General features: G+C 42.9%; 1 protein-coding gene across 1 annotated transcript in view; it reads right to left on the reverse strand.

Annotated features, from left to right (window-relative positions):
• Positions 1–23049, reverse strand: part of LOC124802781 (Down syndrome cell adhesion molecule-like protein Dscam2) — an 866453-nt gene that overhangs the window by 536095 nt on the left and 307309 nt on the right. Inside the window, exon 4 of the mRNA XM_047263777.1 lies at positions 1051–1189. Within this exon, the coding sequence (XP_047119733.1) occupies positions 1051–1189 (139 nt within the window). The remainder of the gene's footprint in view (positions 1–1050; positions 1190–23049) is intronic.

Here is a 23049-nt window from a genome sequence, read left to right on the forward strand (position 1 = left end):
CAAATAAACAGCTCAGTCGATATCTTTGGATTTTAAGCATGTCATCAGTTGCAAGCACATAGTATCCAAAAGTAATATGGTTATTGCAAATGTTATATAATTAGATACATGTCTTCTGTAATGCAGATACCACTGATAAAGGGCACCCACCTGGTATTACTCTGGCAATAAATAAATATGTAAATGAAAAGAATCTCTATTGAGCATACGTTTCCAATATTTGCAAACCGCACTGTACCACTTGTTCACAACATCCATATTTGCTGTTTAGACCACCAATACCCCAGATCCATCAACTGGTTCACAGAATGATGGGTTTAAATCCAGCATGCATGTGGAAATACAATGTTAAAATCATCCAAGACAATGTGCTGACAAAAAATGTTACAGCCAATACTCACTTTCTAAAATGTTAATTTGGCCCCTCAGATTACCTGCTAACTCAAAAGCTGGCTATCTCGAAATGCACTCTCCAAATCACTGATGTAATCAGAGAAAAACGTTCTGTGCATAATAACTAGCTCTTAACAAGGATGTGGGGGCTTCCAAAGAGCTAGAATCAACACACATTAGTATAGCTCTTACGGCTTACATACATAACAACATTTACAATTATCCAGATACTATTAAACCAAGGTACTTATCTTGTACTGCATATTTAAAACAGATAGTTTGTGTTTTTTCTTGAGAAATAACTTAACTGGTGCATTCTGAAATCTCAATTTCACTGCAATTTACAAACATTTTAACAGGCATGAAAAGAAAGATAGACATAAAATTCATTCAGGTGTCCCTCAACATGACAAAATTAACACCGATACATTTATTACTCCAATTTACATTAGGAAAATAATTTGAGCACATCTAAATTAGCTGTGTCCTTTTTCTCTGGTATTAAAATATGCAGTACTTTGTCATTTGGCTGACTAATCTACAAAATTTCAGAAGTAAGTCTGCTATGACAGTATGTAATAATTTCTGCACCTTGCTTCACAATCCACTGTAGATTCTTTTATATCAATAAAACTACATATTTAATATCTGACATACCTGCTCTGACATTAACATCCCTTGAATGAATAGAACCAACTGAATTTTTTGCCAGACACACGTAAACCTGTGCATGTACCTCCTGTCGGTAGTCTTCGGCTCGAAATGGTGGGAAAACTAAGTTTCCATTGGGCATAACCTACAAAAATAACACAACTTTAACAATAACCTAGGAGAGACCTAATTATCAAAGTTATAGCTGAATACATTAAATGAGAATTAAAATATGAATAAGAAAAAGTTTAATTTATAATGAGATCATTACTGACAAATTTCCACTCCTAAGTCATAATATCTGGTATGATGTAAATCTTCTGTGGATGATTAGAAATTGCAATTAACGAATAAATTAAATTTCATTTACAGTGACAACACAGGCAGTGACTACTGCATTTATATCTTTAGATAAACACAAACACACACACACACACACACACACACGCACACACACACAAAACTAAAAAAGTTATTGGGGTGGTAGAAGTTTTCTCGGACTGCAACAAGATACTGTTGATGTTGTGAAGTTTTGTTTTTATGTTTGTGCTTCAGTAATAATGTTATGTCTGCAAAACACTGTTGTTCATGCAGCAGTTTACAGAAGTCCAATTGTATGTCTTCCATTCAAATGGACAAACTGGAATATCATGCTGCCATCAAAGTTGTTCTGGTTGGTTTATCACCAAAAGTAGTTTGTCTAAAGTAAGTGAAAATTTATAAGAAATTTATACTTTCATCTACAATAGTGAAGAATTCATATACGGCAACTTGTCTTGAAAATGATTCGTATGAAATAAGTCTCAAAAGTTCAACCACACGCAAAAGGATGAAAAAGTGGGCAATGTGTAGTGAGCAAGTGGGGATTAAAGGTATCCCCAATGACTGATGGCACAGGTATTTCAGAGGAAAGAATCATCATCATCATCATCATCATCATCACCACCACTACCCCTACCACTACCACCATCATCTTGTACAGCTGTTGGCCACATCTGTTGGAAGCACAAGCCTCTCAATCACCTTCTTTCTTTCCACCACTCTCCCGTCTCCACCTTGCTGCAGTCCTCTCCTTTCTTTGCATGCAGTCTTTCCCTCCTTTCAGACACTTGTCTCTCGGTCTTCCATTTGTATTTTTCCCTTTCTTTCATCTCGTATATCTTCCGGTGTCTCCTCTTCTCCTATGTCGATATCGTCTAAGCCTTGATTTCTCTATCCCACCCTGTATTGGTTCGTCTACCACTGATTCCCTGAACCTCTCATTTCTCAACCTGTCCATCCTTGTCACTCCAATACTATTTCCAAAGAATTTCATCTCACTAACTTGGGTTTTGTATCTCTCTCTCCCTGCCATTATCCAAATCCCGTAAGTATATCTCTGGATTTCGAATTCACTGCACCCAATAAATAACCCTTTTCCTGTTTTGAGTACATCCTCACTCTCCATAAGGCTTCTAACACTCATCCAGAATGCTTATGCTCACCAACCCTCCTCATTTATTTCTCTATTGTTTCTCCTGTAGCAGGCTTCCCAGATATATGAAACTCCCAGCCTTCCTCTGTTGTTCTCCACCAGTTGTTATTATAGTTGTAATCATCATTTCACACTTACTTATGCTAAATTTCGTCCCATATCCTTGTACTATTCATTGCCATACTCTTCTTTATATGCCTAAATCATCAAATTGTCTGCAAACAACATTGCTTTCATCTTTTCTTCATGTGCCAGTCCAGTCATTATCTCAGCCTTCACCCACAATGAAGAGCAAAGGTAAAAGTGCACTTCCCTGCCTCAAGACCTCCTTCTGTTCCAGCCAATTTGATTGTCTGAGGGAAGAGTATTTTACATTTTATATGAAGTAATAACTATGAGAAAGCTCAGTGAAAGTCAAATGCCACATTTGTTGAAAGAAAACAAAGCACAAATCTGAAAGCGGATTCCTCAGCAATACATTTTTTTAAAAGAATCCTACTAATTTAGTGCACTGATTTGTTATTGTGAATGAGACACTGTTGCAACTTGATACCAGAAATGAAATGGTAAATAAAGCAGTAGGCAGGAGCTGGTGGTTCTGCACCTGATAACACACAGACAATTTAATCTGCTGTAAATAGCAGAGTCAGTATTTTGTGGGATAAAAAATGGATTTTTCTTATTAATTATCTTGCAACTCCTCTGCTCCAACTTCACTAAAAATACACTGTAAGAAGCCGTGGTTGGAAACAAAAAACAGGGTACTGCAAAGGTGCGTTGGCAATGGGAAGACCAAGAGCTACAGGTACAAATTGTTGAAACATGCATCACATTAACTACATGTGGAACACTCGGACTCAGTAGCAGTTGTAAGCTTTTCTGCCTTCAAGAAAATTAAAAACATTGCACTATTAATGATTCTTTTGCACGAATCCCAATAGTGTGTAAGATTTGGTTTAATATCACTCAGGCAGCAGAGCTCACACTGTGATGCTATCCGATCACTGAGCTTAAAACATGCAACAATGCCAGTGACTTCAGCAGCTACTACAGAACTTGTATCATTCTGAACCCCTCCTCACCAATATCAGCTCCTCTGAACTACAACAGTTACAACCATACCTTCACCATGCACCCCCTCCCTCCCTTCCCCCTCTCTTTCTCTCTCTGTCTCATGTTTCACTCATTATTTTAACCTCATTTCACTACTGACATCTATAGGCACATTCGTCCTCCTCATCTTCTGCTACCCATTATCTAACCATCCTTACACACATCTTATTCCATCCCAAATGTCATACTCCCGTCCTACGTTCCCACACCAGTCAGCATGGACAATAAGAGGGAGAGAGGGGATGGAGGGGTGGGGTGGGGTGGGGGTGGGGGGGGGGGGGGGGAGAGAGAGAGAGAGAGAGAGAGAGAGAGAGAGAGAGAGAGAGAGAGAGAGAGAGGGAGAGATAAACTGCAAAACGACCAACACCTCAATATTTAGTGAACTTTTCTATGGTATTACATTCGAAGCATCAATCAGCTGCAGGTGAGTGAGTGCTCTTCCTCTATTCTGTAATTTCATTATTGTGGAGCTACTTTTCATACATTTTGAGGCCAGGATGAAATAATCTTCTAGTTATTATATCTGCTACAAATCTTTATTAACTTTGAAGGTATCTCTCCCAGTCTCAGCTATCTTGTTCCACTCCAGATCAGCCAGTAGTATGTAAAACAGAGGCCACATTACTTGATCATCGATTTCTTTCATGTTAACCTACTACTTCTTTCCCATCCATCCCTTTCTCCATCTCTTCTATAATACTTCTAGGCAGGTCTATTTAACAGATGTTCATTATAATACTGTCACCTATCTACCACTCTTCTTCCAAATAAAGCCAAACACTATTGTCAACTTGCAGGGTGTCACGGGAAGGAGTCCCTGATTTCGAAATTAAGTATCACAAAAATTAAGATCGACAAATGACCAATACAAAAGGTATGTTTATTGTGAAAGCTGTAAGAATTTTATGCAGAAGTTATACAGAAGTTCCAAATAGTTCGGAAAGCTGCTAAGAGATGTCAATGTAATCACAATATATAGCATAAATAGCATGCCCCATCTCAAAGTGATCAGTTCCACCACTGAAATGTGAAAGAAGGTTCGCTACTGAAGGAAGAGGTAGAAATCATGCATTCCATTGAACAATGGGTTTTTCTGGTACTGGAAGTTCTTTGCCACATTCCAACGGACAGGAAGTGAGGCTGATGATCTAGTGAGGAATTCAGCAAAATCCAAGGAAATCTATCTAAGGAATTACAGCAGAGACTGTTTTGAAGCACTACAGCATGCAGAAAATACTGAGATAGAGCCAACACATTTCCACTCAACATTCAAACCACCGGGCCATACCTGTATGAGATGTATAGCAGAGAGCTGACTTTGTGAATTAGATTCTCACAAAGAGTGATTGTGAAGAATTTGGTGTCAGCTGCATTTAGTTCACAAAGAAGAACACTTCCACCAGAATGGAATCACAAATAAACAACACTGACAATTTTGGGATTCCAAAAATCTCCATTTCTGTGAAGCAAAACCACTGTATTCTCCCAAAATTACTGTTCGGGCTGCAATATGCAGCAGAGGCATTGTATCCCTTTTTTCATGTAGGAAATGATCACTAGTGAACGTTACACTGCAATTCTGGAACAATTTGTCACAACACAGCTAGCATCGGAGGATCAACCAGATACAAGTGGTTCATGCAGGATGAGGCCAAACCAAATCACACCAAACAGATCTTTTGCTTTATTGAAGAATATTTCAGGAACAGAGTCATTGGACTAGATTATTGCAATTTTATTTTGTGGGGCCCATTAAATGACACTATCTACCAGAACCATCCCACCATGTCAGAAGAGCTAGAATCGGCGATCTGTATGCCATCTGAATCCATTTGCATTGAGATACTACAGAACGTAATGGCAAGTTTCATTGCTTGTTTGCAACACCTACATACTAAAAGTGGTGGACATTTCAAAAATGCTGTGATGTGACTGCAAAGACTGCTTGCAGAGGATGAACTTCATTACACACGCTGATAATGTACGAGCTGCACAGCATAGAGTGCCACCTGGTAGCAGCTTTTCGAATTATTTTGAAACTTCTGCATACAATACTTACAGCTTTCACAATAAACATACCTTTTGTTGGACTTGTCTATCAATTTTTAGTTTCAGAAATATTTAATTTTAAAATCAGGAATTTCTTTGCTGGACACCCTGCATCTATCACAAATCCCAATCCCATAGATGTTTTGTCATACCCAGATGCTTCACCATGAGACCTTTGAGCAAATTCAATCAAGCTGGACTTGTCAAAAACCTATTCTCTTTCTCCCAATGCCTATAGTGGTAGAACTTTCTGCGGCCAACCTCTCCTATAGAAAATGACCAAACACCAACCTGGCTTCGCTCTCCTTTCACAGGTCACTTCCAATAACAACAAACATCTAAGATAAGGAAAGAGCACTGAACCAAAACCTTACAACACACCCTGACTTGATCGTCCTCCAAGTGGACAAAGGCTTCATTGCTGTTGTGATGAAGAGCAGTGATTACCTGACTGACAGTATGTGTCCGAATGTCCAAATTACGAACCCTGCCAAGGGATTGCTTTCCAGCATTCCAGTCCCTACTAAAATCCTTAGGCCCATCCCAGAATCATTCCTCTGAATTCATCTCTCCCCTCAACCCAGTTACGCGAACACTCGTCATCCCTTGTATATGTTCACACAAATCCATAAAACAAACATTCCTGGAAGTCCCATTAAAGCTGATTAGCATACTTCCTCTAAAAGAATCTAGGTTATCACAATCCACCATCCACTGCCTAGTTTTACATATCAAAGGCACAAACCACTTCCTTCATTGCGTTTCGACCATCCTTATCCATATTACCACTCTGACCCCTATTTGTCACTGTTGCTATCCTATAAATCATGATCACAAACAGATCTTCTGTACCATATCCACATATACCAATAATCCTCAGACCACCTCCGTAAACTACCTGCAAAGGAGTGTCACCCTCATCACCCACTATCACAATAGAGCTGGAACTACTTAACCATATTCATTGCCAGGGCTTTGACTACGTATCACTGTTTCCGTACATTCATCGTTTAGTAGATAACAGGACAGCATATTAGTTTCAGTGATATGATCCTCCATCTTCAGGCCCCTCTACAACAGAAGGTGATAACACTTTCCACAGGCATTATAACCATATCTCTAGTAAAAGGAGCAGAAACCATTGGTGTCTGCAAAACTGTATAAATTTATTTTTTATGGCGTGTCTGGCTGCAGCACACATAACCACGCCAGCAAATGAGGAACAATCTAACCACAATTATTCCCACCTCTTCCAAAATGGTATTGCATCATCCAATCTATGAAATATCTTGGGCCTTCCTAATGCCACGACTACTCCCAATCCTGTACCACACGGCTTGCGTCTTTTAGAAAGATCTGGGGGCAAGATCTGTTCTATGCACCCACCCGGCACATTATATTCCAGTTCATCAAAGACAGTCAGGCCTGTCAGAGGCAGGGACACCTGTTAAAGCTATGATATGATGTACCAGCTCTACTGTAAATTTTGCACAGCCTTTTATGTGGGCACAGCCACCATCCAACTGACCACCCAAATGAGTGGCTACCACCACACTATGACCAAGTGGAGAACCAATATTATTGTGATGGCATACAGTGCTGAGCACGGAACACTTGACTTTGATGGCAGCAATCTGTGCCACCAAGATATTCTCCCAAACACTAATTTTTCCAAATTACATATATGGGGATTGTCCTTACAACATATCATTTGATCCCACAATCCTCCCGATCTCAATTTCTGCTAGCTCCTGTTCCACACCCATGTCTCCCTGCCCTGCCCTCCCCCTCTTCTCACACTTCCTTTACTCCATACTAACACCCTCCTCCCTCCACTGCCCCTCTTCAACTCCTCCTGGCTGTGGCAGGGTGAGCTAACTATTGCCACTCTTCTGTCCCATCTGCTTGCTGTCTCTCCCTCCCAACTGTCAAACACCCTTCCATCCAACCCTCCCCACCTTCTTTCTCCCGTCTGCTACTTCACCCAACACAGCACATCACACCAATCAGTGCAGTACCAGCACAATGTAGTCAGATGAGACAATGTAGCTCTGTGGGTATAGATGTATGTATTCTATACTAGTTTGCTCAGAACGAGGACATCATGGAAAAGGCTACTGAATGTTTTTGCTCTCTTCCATATGTCCATCAAGCACTCACCTCAATGTATAGTGAGTTGCTGCATCTACTCCTTTCATTACTTCTACACCATTCCTCGTAAGTTAACTGAAGTTCCTTATAAATACTTCTTACCGTAAAATCCTGACTTCTACGTCCACATCTACCTACGTACTGCACAAGCCACCTTACGGTGCACAGCGGATACTACCCTCTACCATTACTAGTCACCCTGTGCCATCACTAGTCATTTCCTTTCCTGTTGCACATGCAAATAGAGCACGGGAAAAACAACTATCAAATGCCTGTTCTCTAAATTTTCTCAAGAGTCCCCCCAAAAAAAGTTGAATACCCCCCCCCCCCCCCCCCCCGGACTCCCATTTGAGTTTCCAAAGCATCTCTGTAATACTTGTGTGTTGCTCAAACTTCCCAGTAACAAATCTAGCAGCCCACCTCTGAAGTGCTTCAATGTCTTCCTTTAATCCGATCTGGTGCAGATCCCAAAAACTTGAGCAGTACTCAAGAACAGGTCACTCTAGCATCATATATGTGGTTGCCTTTACAAATGAACCTTAGTTTCCTAAAATTACCACAATAAACCAAAGTTGACCATTTGTCTTCCCTACCACAATCCTCACATACTCATTCATTTTCATATCACTTAGCAATGTTACAGCCAGATATTTAAATGATATGACTTTGTCATCACCATCATCATCCTCATCGACTGCAGGTCGCTAAAGTGGCGTCAAATTGAAAGACCGGCACCCGGCGAACGGCCTGTCCGACGGGGGGCCCTAGCCATACGATTAATCGAACTTTGTCAAGCAGGACACTACTAATGCTTTATCTGCACATTAAGGGTTTGCTTTTCTAACTCATCCACATTACCTAACAGTTCTCTACATTTAGAGCTAGCTGACATTCATCACACCAACTAGAAATTTTGTCTAAGTCATTTTGTATCCTCCTAAAGTCACTCAACTTCGACATCTTACCATACACAAAAGCATAATCAGCAAACAACCTCAGATTACGGCCCACCCTGTCATCCAGATCATTTACGTATACAGAAAATAATAGCACTTCTATCACATCTCCCAGGGGCACTACTGACAGTACCCTTGTCTCTGACGAACACTCACCATCAAGAACAAGATAATGAGTTTTATTCTGTAAGAACTTTCCGAGCCACTCACATGTCTGGGAACTTGTTCCACACGTGTGCTGGCGTAAGCTGGGGCCAGCACTCAGGATAGCAAAGATGCCGGAGCAAGTGAGCCTATCAGGTGAGGGGCCAATGACAGACTCACAAATAACACATTCCAAATGTCCTCTCGACCGCTAGTATTTAGATTGCCACCACGGACCGAAATACCCAGTCAGTCATCCAGAGAGTCAACGAGTCGAGACATCAGTCGCAGCCCAGTGGGAGCCGCAGTAATAGTTAGCTCAGAGTCAGTCAGTACCTACCGACCAGAGTAGTGCACATAGCGGACTTGTACTTTACCAGCAGTGAGGCTAACCTGGATTATTATGGAAGAGCTTGTACCACAACACCTGAACTTCTTATGAATAAAGAACCCTGTTAATACAAGGGTGCAGTTTGTGCTGTGGAAGAGGATACCAGCCACCAAATAGCATCCTCTCCTTGCTTCCCATGGTACAGGCCTACAGTGACAATGAGATGACAGAAAAAAACTGGCGACGAGTATAATTCAGTGCGGATTTTGCTTGCTTAATTTCTGTTTCAGCTGTAAGGAGTGCTCCTTCCTAATTTGTTGTTGTGTTCTTGCATGTATTCCAGGAGGGGAACTGCAGAACTAATCCAATTTCTCTTTTCAGAGGCTTTGCTTGCTTTTAGCTATAACATATTTCTGTAAACCATGGCTACCCCGCTCCCTCCAGTCCCTGCCCCCACACCTCAGCCGCAGACAGACAATGTGATGGACCTAACACAAGCCTTTCTGTTTCAGAATCTATAAACTGCTGCCCTGTTGACCACAGTACAACAACTAGCGGCTGCACAACAGACAAACTGACAAGTCCAACAAGTGCCGCCGACTAACATACCAACACTCCGGCAATTTAACGACACCCAAGAGGAACGGCTCAAATACCTGACACAATTCCAAGAACATTGTGAAGTTCATCGAGTTCAAGGTGCTGTAAAGCTACAATACTTTCTTTCGATTGTGTGGTCCCCAGTGTTCAGGTTAATACACAAACTATTCCCCAACTGCGTCTCCTGACAAATTCAGTTATGACAAAGTAATCACTTCATCAACCAAGTACTATGACCAGCAAGTCCAAGTAGCTCCCAGCCTGATATCAGTTCTGTCACTTGCAGAAAAAGCTGTGAATGGTACACAGAATTTATGGGCATAACTAGGAAGTGTACATTTAAGTGTAGTTGTAGCAACTTTTACAGTGATTTAATGATTAGAGATTCTATAACATTCAGTGTCCCAGATAGTATAATACGGGAACAGTTCCTAAAGTACTCTCATCCATCACTTCCTCAAGTGTTGCAAATCTTAGAGCAATAAGATTCAGTTACAATAGTGGCCGATAAGTTTGATCAGGCCCCTTGCTCACGACCGCCACAAGCAGCCACAACAATGAGCACATACACAGCCATGCGGACAGCCACATAGACATGTAAACAGACCTGTGAATTTAGTAAAGTCTTGCCTTAGATGTTTTGCTTGCCATAAAAGACAGGTTTGCCCATCACGTAATGCAACATGTTACGCGTATGGAAAAAAAAGGCCATGTCCAAGCAGTTTGTTTGCAATGCCACAAAAACGCCAATTTTGCTCACTCCCAGAAAAAGCAGGCTTGTGCACATGCAGTGAACATTCTGTTTTCCGAACTTACAACAGATTCTGACAAAAATATGATTAAGGTTGTGCCTCATTCTACCCTAGTGCTGTGCAACAAGGTTCTAATAAATTATTTGTCTCATTACAAACTGTTGGCTGTCATGTGAACTTTCAGTTACACACAGGTACCTCAGTAACTCTGGTTAAACGTGCCATGTACAAACAGTTATACTCACCACGCCTTTCGAAATCTAGCAAAGCATGTCACTGCTTACAACAGACAGGAAATTCCAATGCTTGGACAGGGTATTTTTCCTGCCATCTACACATCTCACACTAGGACAGTGAATTGAGAGAAATGCAAGATAATGGTGTAATTGCTCCCATTCAAGCTAGTCAATGGACAAGTCCTCTTGTTTTGTTGGCTAAGCCTTCTGGTTGCATTCACATTTGTGTTGACTTCAAGTCTACAGTCCACCCTCAGACAGCAGTTGACATTTGTACATCACCTCACCCTGAGGAACTCATGGACAGCCTGTGTGCAGGACATTACTTTTCTAAGACAGATTTGTGTGATGCCTACTTGCAAAGTGTTTCTTGTAAATACACACTTAGGACTGTTCAAGTATTTGTGTTCGCCCTTCGGCAGTGCTTCCGTGACCACCATTTTTCAACGTTACTTGGAACTGCTGACTGCAAAAGTGCCATTTTATTCAAACTACCCTGACGATGCTGTCATCTCAGGTCATACACCAGTGGAACACATTCCCAATTTGCACACTCTTTTTCGAGTGTTGTCAGAAGCAGGACTCAAGTGTCATCTCAAAAAGTGTGACTTCTTTCAAACTGAACTACAGTACTCAAGTCATGTGATAAGCAGTCAGGGAGGGCACCCACTCCAATCTGCTTGCAATCTGTGACCTGCCTGTTCCTCGCAATGTGTCTGAACTGCAGTCAGTACTAGGCAAGATGACATACTACATTTGGTTCATACTGAATGCCACTCAGATCACGGCCCCACTGCATCACTTGCATTGCAAATATGTGCCTTTTGTGTGAACTAAAGACTGTCAAGATGCATTTCACAAACTCAAAAATGTTTTGCTTAGTGGCAGATGTTTAGTGCATTTTGACCCTGCCAAGCCGGTAGTTTTGCAAGTCAGCACTTCTTCCTACAGAATCGGCACTGTGCTTTCGCACAGAACTGGTGCACAAGACAGAAGGAAATCAGATGTCCTATCTTGCTTTCCGATTGGCCCAGACTCTGATTTTGATGCATCTGCCACATCTTGCTGCCAGATCGATGCGCAGGACTCTGAATTGCTGGAATCTTTTCCCTTGCGCTGCAGAAAACTAGTACAGGCCACGGAAGCAGACCCAGATCTCAAGATTTTGTTGTGTTACATTCCCACATCTTGGCCTCATTCATTGAACAGTGTCCAGAACTCTGTCGTACGCCGATATTCTGCATGTCAGCATAACCTTTCAGCTCAACAGGGTGAAAGTCTAGTTCGAAATGACAGTGGACAATCGTGTCTACTTATTCCCAAAGTGTTGCAAAAGAATGTGTTGCAATTGCTTCACCAAGGACATTGGGGAATTATTTGCACTAAACAGTTAGCGTGACGTCCCCGTACTTGGCAGGGCACAGATGCCCACACTGAACAGATGATACCACAGCGTTGCACACATACAGAAAACCAATCTGCTCCGCCACAAACATTTTCAGCTCGGCCTAAGACTCATACGCCATGGGAACAAAAGCACATTGACTTTGCAGGACTATTTTGGAACGCTTGTTGGGCTATAGTGGTAGACCCTTTCAGCAAGTGTACATCTGCGGTGCCTATGAACTCTACCACATCAGTAGCACCATTCAAGCATTGTCCTCCATATTTTGCATAGAAGGTTTACCAGAATTACTTGTGTTGGACAACAGACCACCGTTCACATCATGTGATTTTGGACAGTTTTGTGAACGCAATGGCAATGGCAAGTGCTCCGTTTCACTTGCAGTCCAACGGAGAAGCAGAACGGTTCATATGCAGTTTTAAGCAACAGATGGCCAAGCTTCGCACCACCCACACGTGGGAACAGGCACTGCAACTCTTCCTCGCACACTATCGCTCAAACTCACGAGATGGGTCATCACCTGTGGAACTTCTGCACGGCCGCTGCCATCTGATGCACTGCCAATTGTCCATAAGTATTGTTTTGCGCCGCACGATCTTGTTCTTTTCAGGGTTTACGGCAACTGTGGGCGCTGGGAAAGAGGCGTGATCCAGGAGCACGTAGGCTCATCTATGTGTTCGATTGCAGGTCTCGACAATTTGCAGTGACACCGCCGGAACTAAATTGGCGCACATCATTTGCCCGTGATTCTGCTGCTTTTCTACCCCCAGACTCGTGGCCTCATTGGACCGTGTGCCCTTTCCAGCCACCTGCCGGTGCCACCAGGGCATCTCACTCCGCTGTCCCCGTTCACCGACCCGATAGAACTGGACCCGCCGTCGCCGTCATCGTCATTGCCCCAGGACGCACACTCAGACCTGAATGTGTGCCCCGGCAGCAGTTTCTGGGGGACGTCCCCGTCGCCTCGCAAGCCGTATCGGGAGTACGCTGTCCTCCACAGCTACGACTCCCAGCTCATCTCTGTGTCCAGTGTCCTGCCTCCCTCCCCATTGTCATTCACAGCCTCACTACGTGACAACAGTGCAGGATTTGGGAGGGGGAATCTGCTGGCATAAGCTGGCTCCAGCACTCCAGGCGGCAAAGAGGTCGTGAGAAGATCGATAACAGATGCCAGAGCAAGTGAGCCTATCAGGTGAGAGGCCAACGACAGACTCGCAAACAACATGACATCGACACCCTCTCGACTGCTAGTATTTAGATTGCCGCCACGGACCAGAGTGCCCAGTCAGCCATCCAGTGAGTCAACAGTCACAAGTCACAGCCCAGTGGAAGTTGCAGTCACAGTTAGATCAGTCTCCAGCTCAGAGTCAGTCAGTACCTAGCGACCAGGGTAGTGTACATAGTGAACGTGTACTTCACCAGCAGTGAGGCTAATGTGGACTATTACGGAAGAGTTTGTACCACAACACCCGGACTATCTTAAGTTAAGTAACTTCTTGTTCTTATCAATAAAGAACTCTGTAATACATGCATGCAGTTTGTTTCATAGCAGAGGATACTAGCCAGCAAACAACAACCTCTTTTTGCCTCCCACAGTACAAGCCTACAGTGACAATGAGATGACACAAAATTATGCTCGTAGCTTTGTTAACAGTTTGTAGTGGGACCCCGGGTCAAATGTGTTGTGACTCGCCGATCTCTCAAAGTGCCGCCGCGCGTCCTCTACGTGCGGCGCTGTCTGCCAGCCGTGCAGCAGCAGCGCCACCTGAGCAGCCAGCCAGCCAGCGGCCGCTAGACTCGGACTCAGTTATGATTTGACTGTTAAAGTGTACACACGTCTTACTCTGTTTACTTGATCTGTGACTCTCATGTTTTGCCTTCCTTGAAATATATTTGTTCAACCTAAAGTTATAACAAAACGTTTTTCAGAAATCTAGGAATATGGAATCTGTCTCTTATCATTCATACACAGTTCACAGTGTATTGCGTGACAGAAGGGCAAGCTAAGTTTCACACAAGTCATACTTTCCAAAACCACGGTGATTCATGAACATAAGCTTCTTGGTCTGAAGGAAATATTTTATATTCGAACTCAGAATACGTTCAAGAATTCTGCAGCAAACTGATGTTAAGGATATTGGTCTGTAATTTTGTGGGTCAATTCTTTTACTCTCCTTATATACAGGAGTTAAACGCACTTTTGTCCAGTTGCTTGGGACTTTGCACGGGGTGAGAGATTCATGATAAATGCATGTTAAGTATGAAACCAATGCCCTAGAGTACTCTTTGTGTAACCAAACTGAAATTCCATCCAGACCTGGTGACTTTTTTGTTTTCAACTCTTTCAGGTGTTTATCTGTACCGGGTATGCTTACTACTACGTCGTATACACATGGGAATCTGTTCGATGGTCAAATGATAGTATGTTTGTACAATTCTCCTGTGTGGATGATTTCTTAAACACGAAACTTTGGATTTAATTTTGCTGCACCAGATTGGTCAAGAGTGACTGGATGAAAGCCTTACACTCACTTAGTGATTTTAAGTAGAACCAGAATTTTTTGCTAAGGAATGATGGTGGTAGCCATTGCATGCTTTGTACTTAGATATTTTCACAGATACATGAATGTCTATTAACCTTTGCCTATCATCATTGCGTGTCTTCTTATGAAGCAAGACTGCAACAGCATTTGCTTTCTCAGCGTTTTCCAAATTCCACTGTGAAATCACAGTGCGTCTTCTCCATCCTTAATCCACTTACTAGATGTGTACTTCTCCAAACCACAATTTATAATCCATTTAAACTTTTGCCCATAATTCCTATAAATCCATCTTACTGGAATTAAGTGATGTCAGTTCATTGTCTAAGTGCAATGCTAACAACTGCTTTTCTACTCTTTCTAGCAGAAACGCTCTTTTAGTCTTCTTGATTGATTTATTAATTTTGCTGTGATGACACCATGAACACCCTCTCTATCCTGACGCCATCGATAAAGTCTGGCCTGTTAGTAGCTGCAAAGTCCAAGATATTTCCATTGTGTGTGAGCTATCAAACTAGTTGCTCAATCTAGTTTTTGGAAAATGTGTTCAAGTGTACTTCACAAGACTGTCTGCCTGTATACCTTGCAATGAATCCACTCCATAGACATCCCAGTCTATGGTCTGGAGGTTATGGTCACCTCCCATTAGTATTGCATGAGCTAGGTATTTACATGTTACTGACAACAGACTTTCTTTGAATGACAATAGAGCTATCACTGTGAAACCGTGTGGCCAGTAAAAATATCCACCAATTAACTTGGTTTTACCTAGATCTGTTAAACACAACCAGATAGCTTCACTGTCACACTTAACTTTGACCGTAATAGAGGCAAATTTTTGTCAACTGCAATGGACACTCCCCCTCCTATGGCATCTAATCTGTCTTTCTGATATACATTTCATGGCTAACTAAATATCTCAAGAGCTTTCTACTTTGGGTTTCAGCTAGCCCTCAGGTCCAAGAATAATTTCAGCCTGACAACTTTCCTGGAGGACAGTAAATTGGGGAACTTTGTTATGAATATGTTAACAATTTACTTATAAAATTTTGAGAGTTGGGAGTATAAGTGCCTTTACTCTGAATAGAGTCTGATTTCGCTACCTATCAACTGGTGAGTGTACCTCAAACTTCTGCCTAGACTAAGAAACACCATGTGCACTTGACAAGTACTGCTTCCTTCGTGTAGTGCATTGCTGACAAATCACGGAGAGCCCGACAATTCCCCACTCAATACCACAGGTACGCAAATCTGCAGCCAAGACCTTCACATGGTCAATGGATCCTTCAGTTGATACCCTCCACTCAGCTCCAAACAAAAGGACTCCAGTCAACTCTGGGAACACTGCTGCAAATTGCAAGCTCTATTTACATCCCACTCATGAGACCAGTAGCCTTTACCATCTCTGCCAGATGCCTGTATGAAATAAGGATGGCCTCAGAACCCAAGTGACAGGCATCATCGTTGCTGGAGCGAGCTACAACTTGTAGATAACTGCACCCTGCATGCTTGATAGCTGGAGGCAAGGCGCCCTCCACATCTTGGATGAGGCCTTGAGTATACACTGGCTCTCTTTCCACCCCTGAATGCTATCTCCCTAAGGGGATAGATAATATACCTAACATTACAGCTCGTGATAACTAGCGAACCCCCACCCACATGTGCCTGAGCAGACCCTGCTGAAGGAATGCCCACCTGCTCACTCAAAGGGCAAATAGGCAAGGCCAGATGGCCAGCCTCTATACTGATCCTCCACGTCAATGGCGTGAACACATTACGACTTGCCACTAATCCTGCTGTGAGGGCAGTACACTGCGTCAGGTACACTAGAAGGTGCCTCAGCAGCAGACCCATGGGTTAACCGAGCCTGAGGTGTCCCATACTACACGCCAGGTTCTCCACCACTACTTCACCCTGAGGTAGCAGCCTGAAGGTGGCTGACTGCAGCCAAAAGCACATTCAGCTGTTTGCAAACTGTGGCCAGCTCATCCTGTATCTGCACGCAACATGCACACATCCTACCCACCCTAGCAAGAGTAGCTGAAGAAGTAAACTATAAAAGCAGACAGAAACCTAGCTTGCAACTTGCTACCCACCTTACATGTCACTAATGGACGCTGATGCCTTAATAGGCTGTGTAGCTGGCTGTTCAGAACAAACGAAAACTGTGCTACAGACTGCCTGAATTTACACTCACAGTTAAAAAGTTGAGATCAAACCTTTTAAACAGAAATAAATATGAAATATGCTACTAGGAAAACACAAGAAATGCTAAATATGTAACTTCCCACTTTGGAGATGTGAACATGTGACAGTGAGTGATGACTTACTAACTGAATAGACACTTCTCTTCAAAACAAAGCAAATGAGCAACTACTCTGCAACAGACTGAATGAATTCACACTTAACAAAACATGACAGTAAACCTCTTAAATAGTCTTAAATAGAAAAACACACATACAATTTATAAAACATACTACTAGGAAAACATAGGAAAAGCTCTTTACTTTAAATAAATCTGTAGACATATTGTCTCAATATTTTGTCTGACCTTTTCTTTCACATTCCTTTTTCTTCATCCTTCTCTCATTTGCTTCACTGCACTAACTGTGAATCTGATTTCTCATCAGTGTAGACTGCTGGTTTCCCAGAGTGCTTAAAATTCTCATTTCCATTTGTCCTTCAATATCTGCAATATTTCCTAAGTTGCCTCAGAGTCATTATAAATACACATTTACATCTTTTTGGTGTGCTATTCATTGATTCAAATGTTTATTTACAACATCTCGCAAACAGTTTTGTTATTCTGTGTAATGTGTGACTTCAGTGCCATATTATAACAACAAGTAGTCCATAAAAACCTACTTGGAGTGAAATGAAGGTTAAGACAGAGAACTGGCTACATGGCGAAAAGGAAATTCTAATGTAATCCTCTGATGCACCTGAATATAACGGTGTCAATCCTCTAAATGTGTCAGGGAAAATAGCACTCTGTCTTTTCCAACATTGTTTATATCATAACAAGCCGCACTTTCCAAATCACAGTCTAACATGGATGACATACGGAAAGGAAAATTCGATCGATAGAACTAATAAATTCTGAACAATGTAAGGAAAAGATAGATTGCTACTTACCATAACAATGGTACATTAAATTGCAAACACACACAATGAAAAGACATTTACACACTAGCCTTCAGCCAAAGCCTTCATCAGAAAAGGGAGCACACATACACATTCATTTACAAAAGCAGGCACACCTCAAGGCTCTTGACCACCATCTCCAGTAGCTGACATATTGGTACGAGCTGCTGGAGGTGGTTGTCAAGTGTGTGTGACCAGTGACTGCTAGTGTGCTTCCTTTCATGGTAAAGGCTTTGACCAAAAGCTAATATGTAAGAGTCTATTCACTGTGCTTGTCTGCAACATAACATGTCATCTTTACAATAAGTAGCAATCTATCTTTTCCATATATTGTTGATATTCCAATATGGAGTTTCCAGTGTCTAATAAATTTTGAGGTACACTTGCTGGCCAGTAGGTCCACTAACCTTAAGGAGAGGAGATGAGATGTGTAGCACTGTAGATAGATGCATGTAAAAGCATAAGTGACAAATTGCCTAGATTTTGAAATTACCAGTTTCATCGTCATGGAGCAAAAAGGGGCAGGTTGGGAAAGATTAAAAAGGAAGAATAGGTCAAGGTTAAAAGGGAAGAGCAAGTCACCTAGACCCCAGGGTGAGAGGGACAAAGATGCTTGCCTGCCCTCATCCTCACTACAGAAAGATACCACTCAACTTTGTGTCTGAGAACGCTGCCCTCACTTTTTAAACTTTCCCAATGTATCGCCCTCCTCTCCCCCAAGAAGGAAGTGTTAGTTCTGAATGCTAAGTATCATGTCACTTTGCCATGTCATTGTCTCACTGTGAAGTCTCTGTCTCATGACAATGTAATCCAGCTGGCACCTCCCCCTGTGTCCAGGCCTTTTCTGACTATACATCCTTCTCACATAATTCTTGAACAGTGTATTTCCTATCACTAGCTGAAACAGAGCTTCTGTCCTCTCATTCCTACTCCCATATATTTGTTTTCTGTCTCTTCCCTTACTATAGCTATCCAATTTGCCGACGATTATTTTCATCTCCCTAAACAAACAGAGTTACTATTTCAATGTCCTGATACACTTTCACATAAATATTAAAAAACAAATGGAATTTTTTTTTAAGAATTATATTTATTCGTTTTCTCTTCTAGGTAGTCCCCATTATATATTAAAAACTTATGCCACATAGCAGAGGTATTGAGTTGCAAACAGACACAACAGAAAGGCTACTAAACACACAAGCTTTCGGTTAGAAGGCCTTCTTCAGAAACAGACAACATACACAAGCTGACAAACACAGTTCACACACACATGACCATTGTCTCTGGTTGCTGGGGCCAGACTGCAAGGAACTGCGCATAATGGGAGAGGCAGTCTGGGTGGTGGGATGAGCAGAAGGCTGGGGTGGAGAGGTGAGGGAGAACAAGGTATGGATGGGGGAGAGTAAAGTGCTGCTTGTGGGAGTATTCAGGGACGAGTTGGAGAGAGAGTATGGCAGCTATGTGCTGCCAGGTGGTTAGAGGCACAGGGGGGGAGGGGGGGGGGGGATGGAGTAAAGGAAAAAGACTGTGGGTGCCCTTGTTGAATAGAAGGCTTTGGAGTGAGAACAGGGAAGGGGATAAGTGGGTGAAGGACAATGACTAATGAAGGTTGAGACCAAGACAGTTAAATTTACATAGGATATATTGTGGGCAGAATTCCCACCTGTGGAGTTCAGAAAAGCTGGGGCTGGTAGGAAAGATACAGGTGCACAAGCTGTGAAGCTGTCATTAAAATGAAGAATGTTGTGATGGGCAGCATGCTCAACAGATTTGTGATCCTGCTGTTTCTCGGTTCAGCTTGTCAGTGTCCATTCATGTGGACCGATGGCTTGTTGGTTGCCATGTCCACATAGGATGCAGCAAAGCTTGTAGATCACATGACTTGTTTCACAGGTAGCCCTGCCTTTGATGGGATAGGTGCTGCTTGTGACCAGACTGGAGTAGGTGCAGTAGGAGGATGTATGGGACAGGTCTTGCATCTAAGTCTATTGCAAGGTTATGTGCCATGAGGTAAGGGGTTGAGAGCAGAGGTTGTGTAGGCATGGACGAGGACATCGTGTAAGTTTGGTGTGTGGCAAAAGATTGCTGTAGGAGGGGTGGGTGGATAGCTAGTAGGACATTCCTCATTTCAGAGCATTACGAAAGGTAGTCAAAACCGTGGTGGAGAATGTAATTCAGTTGCTCCAGGTCTGGATGTTACTGAGTCATGAGGGGAAAGCTCATCTATAGCTGTCAGGGGGGGACTTTGTGATGTGTGGCTAACTGGAGAGGTAAGGCAGAGGAGATCTGTTTCTGTACATGGTTGGGAGGGTAATTACAGCCTGTAAAGGCATCAGTGAGATCCTTGGTATATTTCAAGATGGGCTGTTCATCAGGTGGCTACACCGTATAGAATGGACTTCTTGGTACGGAATGGGTGGCAGCTGTCGAAGTGGAGGTATTGCTGGTGGTTCATAGGTTTGATATGGACGGAGGTACTGATGTAGCCAACTCTGAGGTGGAGGTCAACATCGAAGAAGGAGACTTGTCGGGTTGAGGAGGAACCAGTGAAGCAAATGGGGGAGAAGGTATTGAGATTATGGAGGAATGTGTATAGGGTGTCCCCACCCAAAATACAGATTACAAAGATGTCATCAATTAATCAAAACCAGGTGAGGTGTTTGGAATTATGGGTGGTTAGGAAGCATTCCTCTAGAAGGCCCACAAATAGGCATAGTATGGTAACAAGCAGGTATCCATTGCTGTACCCCAGATTTGTTTGTAGGTGATGCCATCAAAAGAGGAGTAATTGTGGGTGGGGATCTAATTGACCATGGTGATCAGGAAGGAGATTGTACATATGGAATATGTACGGTGATTGGTTGGTTGGTTGGTTGGTTGGTTTTTGGGGAAGGAGACCAGACAGCGTGGTCATCGGTCTCATCGGATTAGGGAAGGATGGGGAAGGAAGTCGGCCGTGCCCTTTCAGAGGATCCATCCCGGCATTTGCCTGGAGCAATTTAGGGAAATCACGGAAAACCTAAATCAGGATGGCCGGACGCGGGATTGAACCGTCGTCCTCCCGAATGCGAGTCCAGTGTCTAACCACTGCGCCACCCCGCTCGGTGTACGGTGATGGGCTGGATAGTGTTTATTAGCAGCTAGGCCATGAACATTAGGGATGTTAGAGCAAAGGGAGGTGGGATCAATAGTGACGAGCAGGGTGCCATGTGGTAAAGGAAATGGTTGGTATCTTTTATGTAGGACAGTAGATGACGGGTGATAGGCTGAAGGTGTTGATCTACGAGAGCAGAGATTCTGTCAGTGCGAGCACAGTAACCAGCTACTATGTAGCATCCTGGGTGGTCTGGTTTATGTAACTTAGGAAGCACGTAGAAGGTAGAATTGCAAGGAGCAGTAGGAGTGAGGAGAGAGAGAGAATCTGGGAAGAGGTTATTTGATGGGCCTGTGGATTTGGGGAGAGACCGGAGATACTGCTGGATTTCTAGAATGGGGTCACTGTGGCAAGCTTTGTATGTGGATGAATCTGACGGCTGGTGGAGTCTTTCTGCCAGGTAATCCTTGCAGTTCAAAACAACAGTCATGGAGCCTTTGTCAGCTGGTAGGTTAATATGGTCACAATCAGATTTTAGGTGGTGGATACGAGTTCTCTTTGTGGATCAAGGTTAGCTTGCATGTTGAGGGATTTGGGGAATGATGGTTTCTGCCAGGTAATCCTTGCAGTTCCAAACAACAGTTGTGGAGCCTTTGTCAGCTGGTAGAATAATATGGTCACGATCAGATTTTAGGTGGTGGATACAAGTTCTCTTTGTGGATTTTTTTGGTGTTAGGTTGAGTCTGATTGGTAGGTTTGGTGCCAAAAAGTGTAGGATTTGGAGAAGGAGAGAAGGTCTTTAATAAGTGTAGAGCGACTGAATCTGGGAGCGGGGTAAAAAGTAAGATCTTTGGAAAGGACTTGTACTTCTGTGAGGCTAAGGTTTTTGGAGGAAAGGTTCGTGACTGTGTTTCGGGTCTGTTTAGGTTCTGGATTCTGCAAGGTGGTAGTAGGAAATTTTTAAGGGTGGGATACATGTAGTAGATCTGCAAGGCAGGTTTTCAGCTATGAGAAGATGTGTGGGAGGTTTGTAGGCTGTTGTAGAGGTTGTGGATAGTGGTAGTCCAAGCCAAGAGTAGGAAATGAACAAGTTGGAGAGCTTCTAGAGGTGGCATTATGCACATTGAACTAGTCGCTGGAGAGCAAGAATTTCTGTTGTGTCCTCACCAATGGATGCAACCAGAGCTGGTCCGCTGAGACAGTTTCCAACTAGTGCCACGGGGGCCACTTTGAAGTTCACCGCCAACAACAAGCACGGCTCAATCAGCAACTTCTGTGGCACCGCCAATAAGATGGACTTCCACACTGTGGTTAGTGTAGCCCCACGTAGTAAAAGACTGTTCAAGTTTGGTGTTGGTGTACAACAGTCCCATTACGAAGCCCAGGGTAATAGTTTGTAGTGGAGATGAGCCTTCGAGACTTAGTCTACAAGTGGAGTCACCTATAGCCTTCACACAGGGACCAGTGTTTACTACAGGACTCACAGTGGGGTGCCCAAGATGGACGTAGTCTTGTTGACATTGTTTTCAGGAACACATGCCTCGAAAGGTCACTAATCAATTGTATTAATCCACAAGCACATTCAACAAAGTTGCTGTACATCAGTTACATATCGCAGCGCAATAAAGTGTATATTTGTTTGTCACTAATTTGTTTGCGCTGTTACAGTTCTTCCATCCTGCTCAGAGCACCTAAACCTAATACCACATGTACGAGCCATTCTACACTAACTAATCGTACACATCATCTTTTATCGGTGAGATGGGATCGAGGAATTTAGGATTGGACAGAAGGAGAATTTTATGGATGGAGAGGATGTACTGTAAGGAGATTTGGACCTGATTGACATAGTTTTGCAGGACTATGTTGGTGAGGCTTAAGGACAGCAGAATTTAAACAGATGAAGGTCATTAAGGAGGGATTGTAGCCAGAGATGGATCATCAATCCAACAAGCCACCTTCCTAGATGTTGACTGCACCTCAAAGGCAGCTATATCTGTACCTCCACATGTCTGT

This window comes from Schistocerca piceifrons, chromosome 6, assembly GCF_021461385.2.
Source record: "Schistocerca piceifrons isolate TAMUIC-IGC-003096 chromosome 6, iqSchPice1.1, whole genome shotgun sequence".
Lineage (NCBI taxonomy): Eukaryota > Metazoa > Arthropoda > Insecta > Orthoptera > Acrididae > Schistocerca > Schistocerca piceifrons.